The sequence below is a fragment of the Chionomys nivalis genome, chromosome 4 (assembly GCF_950005125.1).
Source record: "Chionomys nivalis chromosome 4, mChiNiv1.1, whole genome shotgun sequence".
In the NCBI taxonomy this organism is placed as follows: Eukaryota; Metazoa; Chordata; class Mammalia; order Rodentia; family Cricetidae; genus Chionomys; species Chionomys nivalis.
The window spans coordinates 84599582-84618586 of record NC_080089.1 but is presented as its reverse complement, the minus strand read 5'-3'; the positions used below and the strand labels follow the sequence as shown (position 1 = coordinate 84618586).

At 37.1% G+C, this 19005-nt stretch overlaps 1 protein-coding gene across 8 annotated transcripts in view; it reads right to left on the bottom strand.

Annotated features, from left to right (window-relative positions):
- Positions 1–19005, bottom strand: part of Dop1a (DOP1 leucine zipper like protein A) — a 92218-nt gene that overhangs the window by 68408 nt on the left and 4805 nt on the right. For 7 of the 8 annotated variants that reach the window (XM_057768801.1, XM_057768799.1, XM_057768804.1 and 4 more), the window contains exons 2-3: positions 7750–7803; positions 698–888 (exon numbers count right to left, since the gene is read on the bottom strand). In XM_057768801.1, coding sequence (XP_057624784.1) covers positions 698–835 — 138 coding nt within the window. In that variant the 5' untranslated portion in view covers positions 836–888; positions 7750–7803. The remainder of the gene's footprint in view (positions 1–697; positions 889–7749; positions 7804–19005) is intronic. The other variant, XM_057768800.1, reaches the window with a different exon arrangement.

The following is a 19005-nucleotide window of genomic DNA, read 5'->3' as shown; positions in this document are numbered from 1 at the left end:
CACATGGAGCTGTTTGATGTTCAAACAGCTATTTTAAAAGGATTCATTTCCTATCCTGCTTTTTTCAATATATTTAGAAGCATCCCCAATCACTAAGAACAATAATCATACCAAAACTATGTGTGTGAAGTAAGAAAAGTTTGACTGAAATTATAAACCATTATTGGGTCAAAACAGAAAGTTGAGCGTTGGTCAGTGCCAGAGTTATAGAAGGCGGCTCATTTCAAGTGAAGTTCTAAGGCCTAGGGATTATATTAAAAACTGTCTTTGTAAAAAGTACTGACTTGTAACTAGGCTTGCCTAGGGATAAACTATTTCTTGTTGATGCACTTATAACATTTGGAAAGGATATTGCAGTCATTACTTTTCTATTTATAAACTCCAAAGCTTTACCTGATGCTCAATCACAGAAACTTGTCCTCACAGTAACATACATGCTTCCCAGTCTTGAGCTTTTACAGGTACCAATAGTGATCATAATTGCATCTTTTAAGTGCTACTGTTTTTTAATGAGAACTGCTAAAGTGTTAGTAGCATGCCTGACTACACAGTAAGTCATGAAGTCAAATGCCATATATAAAATGAGGTTCGGTTACACTTTATATTCCTTAAGATTTAGATAAAACTTGTGTAAACAGGTATAACTAGACTTCTGATTTTTTTTACTCCTTTTACTAAATGAGTAAAACAAGCATACCTTGTTGAGTTTTCCAAGCGCTGATATCAAATCTGCCCATTCACTGGAGTATTCAAAATTCTTTAGTGCTTTGTCAATTGCAGCTACATAGTTTCTGTATTTGGAGTCACTCAATAACTCCAGCTCTTCTGTGTTCATCCTCTCACCGTGTCCCGTTAGAGACCAGTTCCAAAGTCATGCAAAATCATTCCCTATAAGAGATTCAAGGGAACCAAGGTTACAAAGTATGGAAGTGTGTTCATAGAGTCTCATCATAAAAGAAATGACTAATTTTACAGTTTCTTTAATAAAGGCACTCAAAACTCTAGTCAGCTAGTGTACAAGGTGATATTAATATTCAAAATAGAAAACTGGCATTATTTCATATAAAAAAGAAAATTTCTGATTATTACATGTTATTTCTGCCACATTTGTTGATGAAACACTTCTGGTATACATCCTCTTCTATTTTGATAGCAAAATCTCGTAGAAATGGTCACATGGGACACATAAAAAATATAGGAAAGAAAAAAAAAAGAAAAACCAAAGAAAAAAGTGTCTATTCTTAAGATCTACTGTATGAACTAATAATGGGCATCAAGTATGAAGGATCATCAGCTATTTGGAATCAAACTGACTTTGGGTATAAAGGACAAGAATTTATGGTAGTTTAAATACAGCCACAAATTCCTTGATATTACCTTTTAAGAGCAAGTATGCACAGTCCTCCAGTCCCTCAGTTTAGGCTCAATTTTAGTGAAAACAAGAAGGCAGAAGAGATACTGGCAGTAGTCAATATGTCACAAGAGCACTTCAGCTTCTAAAGACACTTTAGATAACTTAGATATGAGACAAGACACCTCAAGCATCTCTCTGGAACTGAACTTACAATGAAGAACTGATGCTTTGAGTTACAGTCATGAGAATGAGTTGTTTTAAATAGATCCTCTGTCATCAGCTAAGTCTGGATTTCAGTGCAGACCCAACTTGACACTTTGATGTCACCCTATAAGAGATTCCCAAACCACTAATACATGCAGCCAAGACTCACAAATTCATGTAGACATAAGCAAAGAATATTTTCTCCCATTGGCCAATGAGTTTGAGGGCTATTTTTTATATCACTTTAATTAATCGAATAACAAGAATTTAACTGAGATGAGTATGGGTTCTCTTCCACTGATGGAGGAAGGTCATTGGCTAATAAAGAAACTGCCTTGGCCCATTTGATAGGCCAGCCTTTAGGTGGGTGGAGTAAACAGAACAGAATGCTGGGAGGAAGAGGAAGTGAGCTAAGACTCCATAGCTCTGCTCTCTGAGGCAGACACGATGAAGCTCCGACTCAGGATGGACATAGGCTAGAATCTTCCTGGTAAGTGCACCTCGTGGTGCTACACACATTAATAGAAATGGGTAATCAAGATGTAAGAATTAGTCAGTAAGAAGCTAGAGCTAATGGGTCAGGCAGTGTTTAAATGAATACAATTTGTGTGTTGTTATTTAGGGCATAAGCTAGCCAGGCGGCCAGGAGCCACGCTGTGGGAAGAGACCGGCAGCTCCTTCAACATTCCACTTTTTACATTTTTACCTTAACTTCTGTTGGTATCTTTCCCTACCAGCTTGATTCCTGGCCTCTAGGAAGTTCTAAGAATCGGCTCCAGAGGCTGCCAAAACAGTTCGATGAAGTAAGAATAATCTCTCAAACTTTTAAATATAACATATACACATTTATAAAACTGATTTTTGTAGCAGGTTCTTTTGGACTGCCAGACCCCAAATCATGACAGAGACTTATCGTTAACTATGAAAGTTTGCATTAGCTTAGGCTTGTCCCACTAGCTCTCACAATTTAAATTAACACATTTATTTTAATCTTCATTCTGTCTCGTGGCTTGTTACCTCATCTTTCTGTACTGTTTACTCTGCTTTTTCCACATCCAGCTGGTGACCCCGCCTTTCTACTTCTCCAAGATCTCTCTGTCCCTGGAAGTCCCTCCTAACCTCTTTCTGCCTAGTTATTAGTCATTCAGCTTTTTATTAAACCAGTCACAGTGATACATCTTCAGACAGTGTAAAGGAATATTCTGCAACAAAATTTGACTCCTTTCTCAAACTTGTACAAAAATTAACTTAGAAAGATCATAGATTTAAATGATATGTCAAATTATAAGAAAACATAGAAGTAAATCTTCATGATCTAGAGGTAAGCAATCTTCCAAGAAATAATATGAAAAAAGGAAAATTCCCACTGTATCAATATTTAAAATTTTATGCTGCAAGAGATTCAAGAAAGTGCTAAGAGAATGAGAAGAGTGGGAGAATGTGTATTTTCAATCTCTCTGATCATTACTCAGACTGATATATAAAAAAACTCCCCCTCACTAAAAGAATACAATGTCTTAAAATGGACAAAATATGTGAACAGACCTATACAATGAAAATATGCAGATATACAACAGAAAACTGTAATAATGAGACTCACACTCAATGTGCTTTACTAGTTAAAAGGAGAAGTGAAATGTTCTGCAAACTGTTTTATGGTCAAGCTATGGCTTCTATACTTCTCCATACTGATGGACCCCGGGGCTCCCATGTAACACTCTAACAATGAGATGCATCCCGAGCCCTTTTTAAATTTTATCCTGAGACAGGGTCTTGCTACGTTGCCCAAATGGGTCTCAAACAGCTGAGATTACAGGCATGTTTTATCTACCATTTTTTTAAAAAAAAACTTAACTGTAAGCATACACAAACCAACAGGCTTTAGATTAAAAAAAAAAAAAGAGCACTACACATGAAAACAAAGCCATAACTTTGGATGATAAAACCTCTAAAATTTGAAGACTATTCATGGAATGAACACAACCAAAATATTTCAAGTTTTGTTTCTGAGTAAACAGAATGGTAAAGTATTAGCTTTTCTAAAGATATATGTACATAATATAATAAATTTTATATTAAATTTCAACTTATAATAAATTTTAATAAGTAAATCTAACTGTGTTTTATTAGCAGTAAATAGAGTAAATAAAAACACAAGCAAAAATTTTGCTAATAGGGACACAATTTCTTTCCTTGGCAAGATTTCCAACTTAAGTTAGAATATATTCATTTCGACGATACACAATCAATATTCAGTGTATTAGAAGGTTAACCTGAGAATCAATTAGTAGCAACTTCTATTTATGAAAATAGGAGTAATTTATCAATAAGCAGAGGGATAATATAATTTTTTTATTTATTTGATTTTTTTTTTAAATACCAATCCAAGTTCTCACTTCCTCCCCCTCCTCCCATTCTCTCCACTCACCCTCCCACCCCACCCTCATCTAATCCTCAGAGAATGTAAGGCAAGTTGCCTTTTGGAAAGTCCAAGGCCCTCCCTACTATATCTAGGCTGAGCAAGGTATCCATCCAAACAAAATGGCCTCCCAAGCAGCCAGTCCTAGCAGTAGGGATAAATCCTGGTGCCACTGCCAGTGGCCCCGCAGTCTGCTCCAGCCATGCAACTGTCAACCACATTCAGAGGAACTACTTTGGTCCTATGCTTGTTCCTTCCCAGTCTGTCTGGAGTTGGTGAGCTCCCATTAGCTCAGGCAGACTGTTTCAGTGGGTGTACCCATCATGGTCTTGGCCTCATTGCTCATATTCTCATTCCTTTCACTCTTCAACTAGACCATGGGAGTTTAATTCAGTGCTCTGATGTGGGTCTCCGTCTCTGCCTCCATCAGTTGCCGGATGAAGGCTCTATGGTGATATGCAAGATAATCATCAGTCTGACTACAGAGCAAATCAAGGCACCCTTCTCCTCTATTGCCCCGGGTCCTAGGTGGGGTCATCCTTTTGGATTCCTGGGAATTTCTCTAGAGCCAGGCTTCCTCTAACCCTATAATGGCTCCTTCAATCATGATTATCTTTTTCCTTGCTTTCATTTCTGTCTTTCTTCCATCTCGACCATCCCATTCCCTCAAGTTCTCCTCTACCCTCCCACTCTCCCCTCCTCTATTCCTGCTGCCCCCTCTCTCCTCCCCCATGCTCCCAACCCTGCCAGTCAATCCCGTCCGTTTCCAATTTCCAATAATGATAGCTTATGCTGGAGAGGATGTGGAGTAAGGGAACACTCATCCATTGCTTGGGAATGTAAACTTGTACAACTCCTTTGGAAGTCAGTATGGCAGTTTCTCAGAAAATTGAGAATCAACTTACCTCAGGATCCAGCAAAACCACTCCTGGGCATATACCCAAAAGATGCTCAATCATACTATAAAAGCATTTGTTCAGCTATGTTTATAGCAGCATTATTTGTAATAGCCAGAACCTAGATGTCCCTCAACCGAAGAATGAATAAAGAAAATATGACACATTTACACATTAGAGTACTACTCAGCGGTAAAAAACAATGACACCTTGAATTCTGCATGCAAATGGATGTAAATAGAAAACACTATCCTGAGTGACGTAACCCAGACCCAAAAAGATGAACATGGTATGGACTCACTCATAAGTGGATACTAGCTATAAACAAAGGACATTGGGCCTACAATTCACGATCCTAAAGAAGCTAAGTAATAAGGTGGACCCAAAGAAAAGTATAGGTGCTTATAATTGAATACATTTACCTTGTGTTAAGGTTGAGTCAGGTAAAAAAAAAATTCTAGGGGCTGGGGAGATAGCTCAGGTAGTAAAGTGCTTGCTTTGCAAGAATGAGATTCCTAGAACCCACGCCAAAATGCCAGGCAATGGGCTGGAGATATGGCTCAGTGAATAAAGTGCTATGCAATTAAAAAACAAGTTTGGAGCCTCAGGACTTAACGTAAAAACCAGTCATGGAGGAGTGTGCCAATGACACCACTGCTGGGTAAGGACGGTCATACGAAGATCCTGTGGGTTCCTTGGCCAGCTATTCTAGCTGAAACTTCAACCTCTGGATCCAATGAGACACCCTGTCTCAAAAAATAAGAGGAAAAGCAGTTGAGCAAGACACCTCCATCTAGCTGCCAACATGACCTCCACATACCCATCAACAAATAACTTTAAAATTTTTTAATTTAAAAAGCCTGGTGTGGTGGTATGTGTTTCCAATTCCAGCACTGAGAAAGTGGAGAAAGAAGAATCCTCAGGGCTCTTGACTACTTGGCAGGTTCTAGGCCCCTGAGAGTCTCTGTCTCAACAACAATAAAAACAAAACAAAACAAAACAAAAAAAAACGAATAATACAATTTTGAAAAAGAACAGTGCTGAGGAATAATACCTTCTCTGAAATAAAACAAAAACCAAAGCCACTAAGAATCATTTTTAGTTCTATGCTCTGACTACCTTTTTAAAAAAAATTAAATTTGGATCTATTTATTTACTTATTTGGGTATGTGTGGAGGTTCTCTTTTCATATTAATATATAAATATTTTATAGTTTGACATTTATAAAATGTCAACAAAATATTTTGTTTTCATAAGAATTTGCTTTCAGAGTTCTCATAAGATTGATTTTAATGAGTGAAAAATGTCTACAATGAACCATATGATGATATGAACTTATAAATCATATTTAATTTAGTCTAATGTTTTCTCAAATTCAACCATAAACATACACAAAATAACATGCTTTTGATAAAAATATAGCATACTAAAACAGAGTCATGACTTTGAATAATTAATAATACACTTATAAACTGATATTCATTCATGGAATAAAGGTTGGAAGGAATGAAAGGCTGGCAGTTAAGAGCACTTGCTGCCCTTGCAGAGGACCTGAGTACAGTTGCTAACACCCTTATCAGGCTGCTCACAGCTGGTAACTCCAGGAGATCTGACACAATCTGATCTACACTAGTACCCACAGGCATGTGCACACATACATGAATTAAAAATGAATCTTAAAGAAAATGCAGATGTATTTTTATTTAGTGGAGGTTGAGGGAATACATGTATGTGTAGATGCTCATACGTGTGTGTGTATGTGGAGGCCAGAGAATAACCTTGGGACCTGAAACTGTGTAGGCCAGGATGCTTTCTCACTCAGGGCAACTCTACTGCCTTAGCCTCTTGTACATTGGAATCATAGATGTGAATGAGCACTAGGTGCAGTTTCCTGTTAGCTAGCCACAAAGTTAGTCACACACCTGAACTCAAACAGGTATGCCACTTCTCAACTTTTTAATCTAACATATAATACAAATTCTAGTTCTTGGTAATTTTTCTCCTATTTTATTGTAGGATAGCTTAAGTCAATATTTTTCATGCTATCTGTAGTTAAGTTCCCAAACTTATTACTTATAGAAACAATCATGTGGTTAGCTTTTGTAACATAGTTGTCATAAAGGTTCTGAAGTGTTTATTTATATTTTTATATTTATTTAAACATATTCTATTTAAAAAGTATGTTCCCACAAGTCACAACACCACTGGTTTAAACCATATACAAACGGAACACTTCCTGTATCATGCCAAGAAAACCTATGACATGCCTCTTCCCAAGAAAGGTTGAGGCACAAAGAAACCAAACTAAAGCAAACCAAAGCAAATCAAACAAAATACTAAACTGCACCAAATATTCAATACAAGAGTCAGGTGTGGTAGACAAACCTTTTTTTAAAAAAATATTTATTTATTTATTTATTTATTTATTTATTTATTTATTTATTTATTATGTATACAATATTCTGTCTGCGTGTATGTCTGCAGGCTAGAAAAGGGCACCAGACCTCATTACAGATGGTTGTGAGCCACCATGTGGTTGCTGGGAATTGAACTCAGAACCTTTGAAAGAGAAGGCAATGCTCTTAACCACTGAGCCATCTCTCCAGTCCCCTAGACAAACCTTTAATTCTAGCAAGTGGATCTTTGAGTTAAGGCCACCCAGGTCTACATAGTGAGTTCTAGGCAAGCCATGGCTACCCAATGAGCGAGACCCTGTCAAACAAAGAACCAACCAACAAAACATCCCAAAAAGTATTTAATAAAGGACATTTTATAGAAATCCAGAGAATAAAAAAGGGAATAAAAATAAAATAGAACCTTGGAACAGGAGATTAGTCAAGATATCCTGAGTATAAAATTTAGATAAGTTTCCTTACCAGATGAATGACTTGAACCAAGCACTTAGTTTTCTCAAGTCTGAGTTTCCTCATCTATAAAAAGAGATAAGACCTAGTTCAAAGCTTGTCAAAACTAAATAAATAATATATTTAAGCTAACAGAATGCTTGTTGACAGAAAATGCTAAGAGCAATCTAGTTATTCCTTCTACCACTCACTATTAAATCAACACAATACTAGAAAATAAGTTAATTAGGGGTGAATACATTGTAAGTAAGCACTGGTTGTGACTCTGAATTGTTGGCAACAAAGTATAAAACTCACTATCCTATAGTGAATAGTTTTATGAACTATGAATAGTTTTATGAACACAAACTAAAATGTAGTTTTTTAAAAAATATGCTTATTTATGACTTTATTAGCTTGAATATATAGTCAAGCCGTATGAATTTCATATCAACAGATTCAAACAATGGCCCAATGGAAACATTCAGAAAAAGAAAATGCATCTGTATTTCTTTCTTTCACTCCTTCCTTTTTTTTTTTTATTTTTGAGAGGGGTGGAGGTCCTGGGATCTGAACACAAAGTCTCTTTCATGCTAGCACGCACTCTACCATCAAATCCTCTATGGAATGTTTTCATTTCAATATTAACTTTTCCAACATCCACTAAAGTCACTAAAGTCAACATCCACTAATTGATATAGTACAAGGAAAATTGTAACAGTATTTATATTAATGACTTTAAGTACCTTGAAATGATTAAAGAAGTGTACAGGAGGATGTATTTAGGCTATTTGTAAATATAACACAATCATACACAAGAAACTTGAGTCTTTGCAGTTTAGTATGAGTAGAACTGAGGCTCTGGGAACTGCTTCCCTGGAGGAGAGAATGAACAATGACTACACTTAACACATCTAGTTGATGATTTGAGTGACGGGTGCATCCATACTTAGATACAATCAAGATCCTCACCACAACAAAGATACAGAACATTTTCATCCTTCTTAAACTGACCACCATATGATCACTTCTATCTCTTCCACAAATAAGTTTTAAAAATCCCAATCTTCCCATGAAACAATTACTTAGTATAACTTGGTATTATGTCCCCATCACAATTCATGTTGAAATTCAATTCCTAATGGGAGATATTAAGAGGTGTAATCATTAGGTCATTGGGGCCATGTCTTCATTCATGGATTAACTAATCCAAAATTAGTAGTAAAACTATCCATAGGTTTCCTGATTTATTCCAAGACTAGGTCTGTTACAAGAACCACTTTGGCTGGTTTACATGAGCTCCTCAACCCATGTGAGGTGCAGCCTCAGGACTCTGCCACGAGTTCCCACTACCATGAAAGACCTCACCAGATGTGATGCCTTAACCGTGGGCCTCCAGTTCACTAGAACCATGCACTGAACAAATCTTTCCTCCATAAATTACTCAGTATACAGTATTCTGTTATAGCCTGAGGTATGAGGCGCTTGAAATAAATAAAAAATTCTGATTTTTTTTTCTTAAAGTGAAACAAGCAAATCATAACGGCATTTGAAATCTTTCAGGAGTCATGAATGGTTTTCTGATTTGATCTATAGCACCGTTTGAAAATTTAGTTATTTCTTTCCAACTAACAACTCAGACAAATCGGACCAGAATTGCTATAAATCATGATTAGTGTGTCATTATTTCTTTCAAAAAATTAAAAATGAAACAACATAGCTATCTTAAAAAAAAAGTCAAAGTTTTCTCTGGGTAAATTAGGCCCTGTGAAAACAGGTACTACAGATTTATTTTATATTTTATGGTATAAAAGGAGAAAATTTAATGAATTAAATTCTGCATCAGAGCATCTACAGATACTAGCAGGTTGTGAGTCACCTGATACACTGCTAGGAACCAAACTCAGGTCTTCTATCTACAGGAGCAGCTCAGCTCTCTCCAGCCCAATTTCACCTTTCTACAGATATACCTAGGGCTGTTTTATCACAGTGAAAAGTATATAGATGAATTCTGACAAACACCAGCCCTGCTTGGCCATGAAAGGAAAAACAAAAACTATATATTAATTAGATGATCTTACCAAATGTTTTTGGCTAAATGAAAAGTTATCATTCAGTAATTGCTATCATCTGGAAATTGAACGTGATAATTAGTATATTTTACTATTTCACTTTGGTTAAATGTTCTGAGTTTCAATACAGATGTGACAGCAAATAATCTTTAATTATTCAGTTAAGAAACTTATAAAACTAATCACTCCTGAAAACTGGAAGCTGATAGAAGATAAAAATTTAGAGATTTTTTAATAATTTAAAAAATTGATAAAAAACAAAATACTGAAGGAATTCACAAATAAAGGTTATGCCCTACATCCTTAGTATGACTCAACCACTTGTATGTATACTGTCATCTCAAACTGCACACAAATGACCAAGATATCTTTAGCTTTTCCTCTGCATATGTCCCAGGTTCCAACCTTAGTCATCTTTCAAAGATAAGAGCTTTCCGGATGCAGCAGAAGTAGCAGCATCTTAGACAACTTACAGTGCATTTACTAAGCTCTAGGTGCTGTTGTTTGTGTGCTTTGCATATTTAGCTCATATTATTTCATTTCATCCTGACACAGATACTATTAGTATTTTCATTTACACATAGGAAACCGAAAAATAAAAATGCAGGTCAAGAAATAGCAGAGTCAGATATAAACTCAAGCAGTTTGCCTAAACCATTATTCTTTTCTCTCACGAAACTTTTCCTTCTCCTAAAACACCTTCCTCAGAGCGTTTTATAAAAGAAGAGCTTTCCTTACTTCTACCAAGAAAAACTCCAACCCTGCTTCGGCTTGCCTGCTTTTTTTAAAATACCTGAACTGGAATAATGCTGGAGATACATAATCTAGACTATTTGGCTGGCTGTACCACTATCCTAACCTAGTGATTTTTCCTTCATAAATTTCTCATCTTGGCACAACTACTTTATATCTTCTTTTCCCCAAACTCTAACAATGTCTTCTTTCCTTCATTATGAGAGATCTATCTCAAATATAATGAAGAGAGTGCAGTATGGGAGCAGAGGCTTGTAGTGTCAGCTACTCAGAAGACTGAGGCAGAGCATGGCTTGAATCTAGAAGTCTGGTCAGGAGAACAAGACCACATAAACAAACAAACAAAGAAATAAATAAAAACCAAAACACGATGTAGTTAACTAAGAAGAAGAGGAAGAAGAAAGAAGAGGAGGAGAGGAAGAAGAGGAAGGAGAAGAAGAAATATGAGGAATGCTTTCAGTTCCTCAGCAAACCTACACCAATGTCCCATGCCCAGATTCTCTGCTTTCCCTGTTAGGAACAGAAGGTTTTTTCACTAAAGGTTCACTCTTTGCTGTGGTCTAGATTTCATTTCCTATGTGCTCAGAGTCTGTATTATTTCACTTCCCTTCAATACCAGCTCCTCTATACAGACATACATACCCAGTTCTGAGTATGAAGTCAAAATTCACCTTTTCTAGACTTCCACAGGTTCTGGCTAGTGGTCAGTTTCTCTGTTCTCTCTTACAGCAGAAGTTTATGAAAAGTTTTCCTACATTCAGTATTTCACTGCCTTACCCTCAGTTTACAATCTAGCCTGCTCAAAAATGTGTTATGACACAGTCCTTCCAGGAAGAAAATCATATAAATGTCGGCAAGTCAACAGCCACCTTTCTCGCCATTCATCTTACTCTCAGTAATAATAAACACACCTTGTTCTTGGCTTCCTGGACTCTACTCAGGGTGTGCACCTATGTCTTGGCCACCCATTTCTGTCTAGGTTAGTCCCTGTCTCTTATCCACTCTTCACTGTGGTAGTGAAGTACTTCAAGGCTCACTCTACGATCTGCACTCCCACATGTTACTTCTTCTAGTCTCACAGCTTTAAGGAGATCTGCTCACTGACGCACCTTCAATGTACAGCTATCACTTTCTTTCCTCTTCTTTTTAACCAGTTAGATGCCTACTGAACCCACTTCTATTCCTGAGTCTCTGATACATCTTCCACAGAGAAGCCAGGCATGTTGTTTCTTTACTGAAAATCTGCAATGGTATTTCCTCTGATGTTAGAATAATATCCTAACTATGTTCACCAAAATACCATGTTTTGTACTGTAAGCGTTTTTTATACTTGTTACCCCTCTGAAAAAAACTTCTGCTCTTTCAGTTATAGCAAAATGTCAGAAAAACTTTTCTGATTAGTATGAGTTGCCTTGCCCCAAGGCTCATACTCTTCATTCTACCTAAAACATCACATTATTTCTCAGCCAATATTTCTTATAATCTGAAGTTGTCTTGTTTGCTTTTCCTGTCTATCACATTTTGAAAGAGGTTGGGAACTTCTCTGATGAGCTCATTTCTGCATCAGTTCTATAAGTGGCCTACAGCAGGCCCTCAAATATTTAGAATAAATAATCCACTGAAGTCAACACAGTCCACAGATCATTTTTTCTCATGGGTAAAAATTCTGTTAAAAACAACAACAAAATGGCAGGAGAACAACCATAATGTTCCACTTTCTCACTTGGCTCAGCTAGAACATTCCCTAAATATAGACTATCTGTGTGGCTACAAGTTCCCTTAAAAAAAAATTCAAAGACTTACCTAGTTACTTAAAAACTTATTAGAATCATCTTTATTGTGTATAATTACGTAAAATGGAGAAAAAATGATTTATTATAGTCTCAGAGGTCAAAAATATTAATCAGATACAGATCTAGCTAGAGCAAATATTAAAAGTTTACTGTACTTTAGTATATTTCTATTTGTAAATGATGATACATGACTGTAAATGCTTTTCTTGACTTCTATGAAATTAATTTTTCATTTCCACATATAAGCAAATATGTACTACTTTGTCTTTCTGTGCCTGATTTATTCTGCTTGATGTACTATTTTTCAGGTTTTTGTTGGAACAAATAAAAACTTCATTTTTATGGCTAAATAATATTCAAGTTTGTGTGTATATATATATACACATTTTTAAAAATTACATATATATATATTTAAAGTGAGATTGTTGGGCGATGGTGGTGCACGCCTTTAATCCCAGCACTCGGGAGGCAGAGGCAGGCAGATCTCTGTGAGTTCGAGACCAGCCTGGTCTACAGACCTAGTTCTAGGACAGGCTCCAAAGCCACAGAGAAACCCTGTCTCGAAAAACAAAACAAAAAAATAAAGTGAGATTATATATATCTCATTTTAAAAAATCTATTCCTCAGCTGATGGACACCTAGGCTGAGTCCATATTAGCTAGTGTGAATAATACCTCAATAAACATTCATGTGCAGGGACTTCTTCAACATAATGATTTCCCTTCCTTTGGATACAGTCCCAGCAGGGGGTTACTACACCAGATGATGGATATACTTTTAGTTTCCTCAGGAATATCATTACTATTTTTATAACGGCTATATCAGTTTACATTTCCAATGTGATGATTAATCTTGCCATCTTCATTGGCTCTAGAATCAACTAAAAGGCATGCCTCTGTGTTGGTCTGTAAGAATACTTCCAGGAAAGATTAACCATAGGAAGACTTTCCACCACCAGAGTGGATGGCACCTTCTCTGAGGGCAGTCTAGATACAGAGGTTCAAGGAAAAGGCAATGCTATTTGCCTGCATATTCTTCCATTCTTGCTAATAAGTATGCCCTTGCCATTGTATTTACTAATGCCATCAGAACCCATCTTTGGCTTTCCAATGGATTGAAAAGGAATCCTCTAGGCCTTCGGTATGAGGTTGGCACTGCTCAGGAGCAGCAGATTATGAATTGAGCAGCTACCAGTTTCTCAACCTCTCCTGCAGGCAGACAGCCACTGTTGGACTACCTAGCCTCTATTGTGTAAGCAATATAAGAAATCATCCTTTATATCAGTAATATTCTGTTCATCCAGAGCAACAGTTCTCAACTAACCTCTCTCCAACAATATTTACATTATGAGTCATAACCGTAGCAAAATTAGTTATGAAGAAGCAACAAAAATGATTTTAGGGTCACCACAACATGAGGCACTGTTCTAAAGGGAAGGGTCACACACAGCATTAGGAAAACTGAGAATCACTGCTCTAGACAACCCTGATCAATACATTTAACAACAGCAGAACACTTACCATTTTTCTTTTCTTTGTGGGTTTGGGGGTGGTGGAATTGAGACAGTGTTTCCTTGTGCAACAATCCCTGGCTGTCCTGGAACTCACTTTGTAGACCAGCCTGGCCTTGAACTCAGAGATCTGCCTGCCTCTGCCTCCCAAGTGCTGGGACTAAAAATGTGTGTCACCACTGCCCAGTTCTAGTTCTCATTGTTTTATCAATTAATTTGCAAATGCACATTTAGGCTAATTCCACCTCTTAGCTTCCCTTAATGGCAGGTAGTGCTACAAACATTGGCATACAAGCATCTCTACTTTCAATTTCTATTCACCTATGCATTCAAAAAGTGTGATTCCTGGACTACAGAGTTAATTTTATTTTCATATGTGTAGTGTGCATTTGTGTTTGTATGTGTGTAGGCTCACTTGTGTATAGAGGTATACGAAGCTCAGAGGCTGACAGGCTTCATCAACTGTTCTCCCCTTATTTACTGAGATAGCATCTCGCAAATGAACCCCAAGTTCACCTATGTGTGTTAGTCTAGCTGGCCAGCCTGCTCTGTGGGAGTCTCTCTCTGTAACAAGCAGAACTGCAGGCAGTCCACCAGGCCCAGCCAGCATTTAGTGGGTGCTGGAGAATCAAACTGCAGTTCTTATGCTTGTGTGGCAAGTGAGGAACTACCATACTATTTGCCAATGTGGCTATCCACTGAACACAAGGATTCTAACTTTTCTACAGATGCACTAATATTATTTTCTGGGTAGTCTTTTGTTTTGCAACTAGTCACCCTAAGGGGCATGAGTAGTATTTCACTGCAGCTTTCATTTGTTGTAACACTGAGCTTCTTTTCATGTTTATTGGCCACTGAGATTTTGGAGAAATGTCTTTTCACATACTTATGACATCTTTTAATTGGGATGTGTGTAGTTGAATTTAGTTCTTTGTGTACTCTGGATTCCTATTTTCTCCTGTCCCATGGGCTCCTTTCTCATCCTGCTGTGTCTTGATTGCCTATGCTTTTGATGTGTTATCTGAGACTCAATAGAGCTTTTCTCCTAGGCTTTTGTCTAGGATGAGTTTTTATAGTTTCATGTCTTATGTTGAGGTCTTTAGTTGTTGATACAGATTTTCTAACACCATTTGTTAAGGAGGTTGCCCTTTATATGCTGGGTAATCCTGGCACTTTCATGAATCAGTATATGGCTATATATACTGAGATTTATATCATGCCTTTCCATTTTATTCCATGGTCTCTATGTCTTTTTGCTAGTACCACACTGTTTTGATTACTGTGGCCAGTTTTGTATTTCTTCTGTCTGAAACACTAGACCCCAATTCATCCTTCAGATTTCAGATATTATGTAGTTTGAGAAATCTTCCTGACTATCCCATCTTCTCATTTCATTTCTCCAACCCTAAACTTTGGCTATATATTGTTCCTCTCCCATAGAGTTCACCTTGTTTTCCAGTAATTGCCTTGTGACTCCCAAGTCACAATCCCAATGACAGAAGGGTCTCATCTATAATTTTAGCTTTTACATCCTCTCCTAGTAAGTGTTTTACCAGACTGCATAATCAATAAAATCATCAATACCAGACCAATAGTGCTTTTTAATAGCATGCTCAAGTGGCAGAAAGAATGAATAAAGTCTATGTACTGATTTAGAAAATGCTTCCAAGATACAAAAACTAAAATAAAAGCAAGATGCAGAAGTTTTAAAGTTATAACTTACATAAGAAAGGCAGGTATATATCAATTTGTGTATATATGATACCTCTCAAAAGTAAAGTTGATTATCTTCTGGGAAGATGGAAAACAGAAAAATGAAGGATGGGAAAGTGAGTTTTCATTATATACTTTAAAAATTATATGAAGGTTTTCCTAATTATGACAATACTTTAAAAATTTTAAACAGAATGACTAAATAATGTCCCTAGAGAACAACAAATAGAGGCTGAAGATGCAGCTCAATGCCAAGCACATGCAAAGCCCTGGGTTTGATCACTATGTGTGTTCCTAAGAGAGGGACAGATGGGGGATGGAATATGAATGAATTAAAGTAACAATAATGTGGTATTTCCTTCCTCTTTCATCTTACGACAACAACAAAAACAAAACTATTAGGATCTGTGTCTTAAATGCTACTTATGAAATCAGTTCCACCCCTGCCCAGGCAGCTCCTACCTTGATGTTTCTGGGATCACTCATTCTGGAATTACTATCTTTGTCATAAGAATAATCAGGCAACCCTGTAGAGTAGTGGTTCTCAACCCATGGGTCACCTAAGACCATCAGAAAACAAAGATATTTACATTACAGTTCATAACAGTAGCAAAATTACAGTTATGAAGTAGCAATGAAAATAATTTTATGGCTGGGTTTTACCACAGCACAAGGAACTATATTAAAGGGTCACAGCAATAGGAAGGCTGAGAACCAGTGCTATAGAGACTTACTTAGGGAGGAACTTTCCCCAACAGCCAGAAAGAAAAATGCTAGTCATACAAGTAAGCTACCTTAAAAGTAGATCTGCTAGACTTAATCAAACCTTCAGATGTTTGCATCTCCGGCCAACAAGCAAACTGCAATATCAGAATGGGTGGAGGTGGGGCATTACTTCCCAGCCAAGCTCCTCTATCCTTTTTGAAAAACCAAACCAAACCAAACCAAACAAACAAACAAACTGAATTGTGAAGGATAGTGTTTTAAGTCAGTACAGCTTGAGACGATTTTAGATAATGGTTAAACACTGTCAGTTTGCTGTATTTGGAATCAACTATAGGAAACCCTTCAAGCCTTCCTTGTCTGTGTGGGAATCTACAAAAAAGGTTCCACTGAAGGGAAGGGAAGAACCACCGTGCCGGTGACATCATCTCATGGAGTGAGGCCCTAGACTGAAGAAGGAAAAGCTATCAATCTCTTTGCTTCCTACTCTGGACACAAAGTGACAAGCTGCCTCACTCTCTTGTGATCTTACTTCCCCACAATGATGGACTGTACCCTTCAGCTGTAAGTCAACACGGACCCTTCCTCCTTTAACTTGCTTCTTATCAGGACAATGAGGAAGAAAAGGAACCAATACAATTTGGTATGCAGCAATACTTAACTAGAAGAATTTATTCATAAGTAACAGCTTTCTTTTATTTTAAAGGTATAAATTATGCCGAATGTAACTCAGTCCTGCCCTGGAAGCCTTGCCTGGCTACAAAAGATGACTAGGTCAGACTCTGTGTCCTCAATTACTAGGAGTCCTCACTAAGGTAAGTTCTTACTGAACACACCTTGTTTTTCAGAAAAGATGCACGTTTTAGTGTTCCTGGCTTTGCTGCCACTCTGTATGCATGATCAAACTGTATGACGAGAGCAAATGATTGTAAGACGTTTGTTTCCTAGTAAGTTCCCTGAAACAGAGATTGGCAAATCTAACATGAATCCCCAGAAATTCAGTTACTTCTAAGCTTCAGTATTCTGGAAAACATAAAATAAATGCATGATCTACGAAATGAAAAAAAAAGGTGTATAAATTCTGTACTCTAAAAGACATAATATAAATAGCAGTTATCAGATCACATTAAAGTAACTGCATCAAGCTACAGAATCAGGTAGGCCTGGAGAAGGCATGTTGAGGACTATGATACCATGAAATAATTATGATGCTGGAGTCCCCACTCAGGTTCAAAGTTGAGTTTCCAATTAATGATGCCACTGTACATAATAAGGAAGTCAATAAAATATGAATACTCAAATGACACAGAGTAGTTTTAAAGCACGTAACATATTCTGATATTTTCTTAGATGGAAAATAATCTTCAGGAAAAATATTTAAAGTCCCATATGGTAAGATATAAGTAAGAATGTATGGAAAAGACACTGTGCCAGTTCTGTCTTTCAAAAAAAAAGCATAATTAGTGATCTGGGATGGTATTTGTGGCATACAAAATATTCTAGAAAATATATCTGGAAATCTTATGAAAGTATATTGAAAAGGTTTTAGACCACTGATATCGTATGGTCCCTTTTCCTAACATTACACAACACAACCAAAAGCAACTAAAAATGTAGGCTATGGATCTGCTCAATTCAAAGAACTAGGATTGCTGTGCACTTAGAGTCATTGTGACTGTCAGCCATCACTCACTGACAGCTCATCTGTGGCACCTATACTGTTGTTTTATGTTCTAGTAGACAAACAATGAAGAGACCACTTTTCAGGGGTTCAATTTTTCTTATGACACAGATTAAAGAGCTTTTCTAAATTCCAGTCTGAGGCTGCATCTCCAAACTTCATACCAACAGCAATCTAACCTCTGGCTGAGTAGCAAATCACCTGTGAGAGCTGCATCAGCACGTTTTGTTTTGAACAACTGTTTTGAAAACAGGAACTCTAGCTAACTGGTCTACTTACCTAAGCTCTTTGTCCCTGAACACAAAATAACAGCAAACATCTGGCTCAAAATTTAGGCACATGCCTACAAATTCTCAGAGCCACCTGAAACACAAAAATGTCCATACGAAAGAACAGCTTTCATGCCAGTTTCTGTGAAGGACAGGAACATTTCTCATTATACGAGAGGCAACAGCTTTCAGCAGCACAAAGTATGAAAAACTGGCCACATAAACTGTAAGTGACAGACAGCTGCAGAGAAGGAATGAGCGTACTTTAGGCTCATTACCGTCTCTACTCTCACAGACCCCTTCCCTCAAGAGTTTCCTCTAAAGAGCACAGAAAAGCCATTTTAAAAGGTGCATATTTTCTCCCTCTTGATCACTTGGTTAACAAAAGGGCCTGTTTCTAGAATTTACCTTTAGATTAGAGGGTTTAGTTTAAAGATGAATTATCCTACTAAAAATGCAGTTCTAGCTTTTTATTATAAATGTGATAGAGTACCATTAAGACTGTTTTGAAAATATAGGCATTTATTTGGTTCAATAATGATTATATTAAGTTTTCTATTTGTATTGTAATTTTTTTATTTTTATTCTTTTTTAATTAAAATTTCCACCTGCTCCCCATTTCCCATTTCCCTCCCCTCCTCCCAAATATTGCCCCCTCCCCCCACTCCCCTCCCCCTATCCCCACTCCTCTTCTCCTCCTCCCACACCATTCCCCCTCCCTCTCGATACTGAAGAGCAGTCCAAATTCCCTGTACTGTAATTTTTAAAGTATATT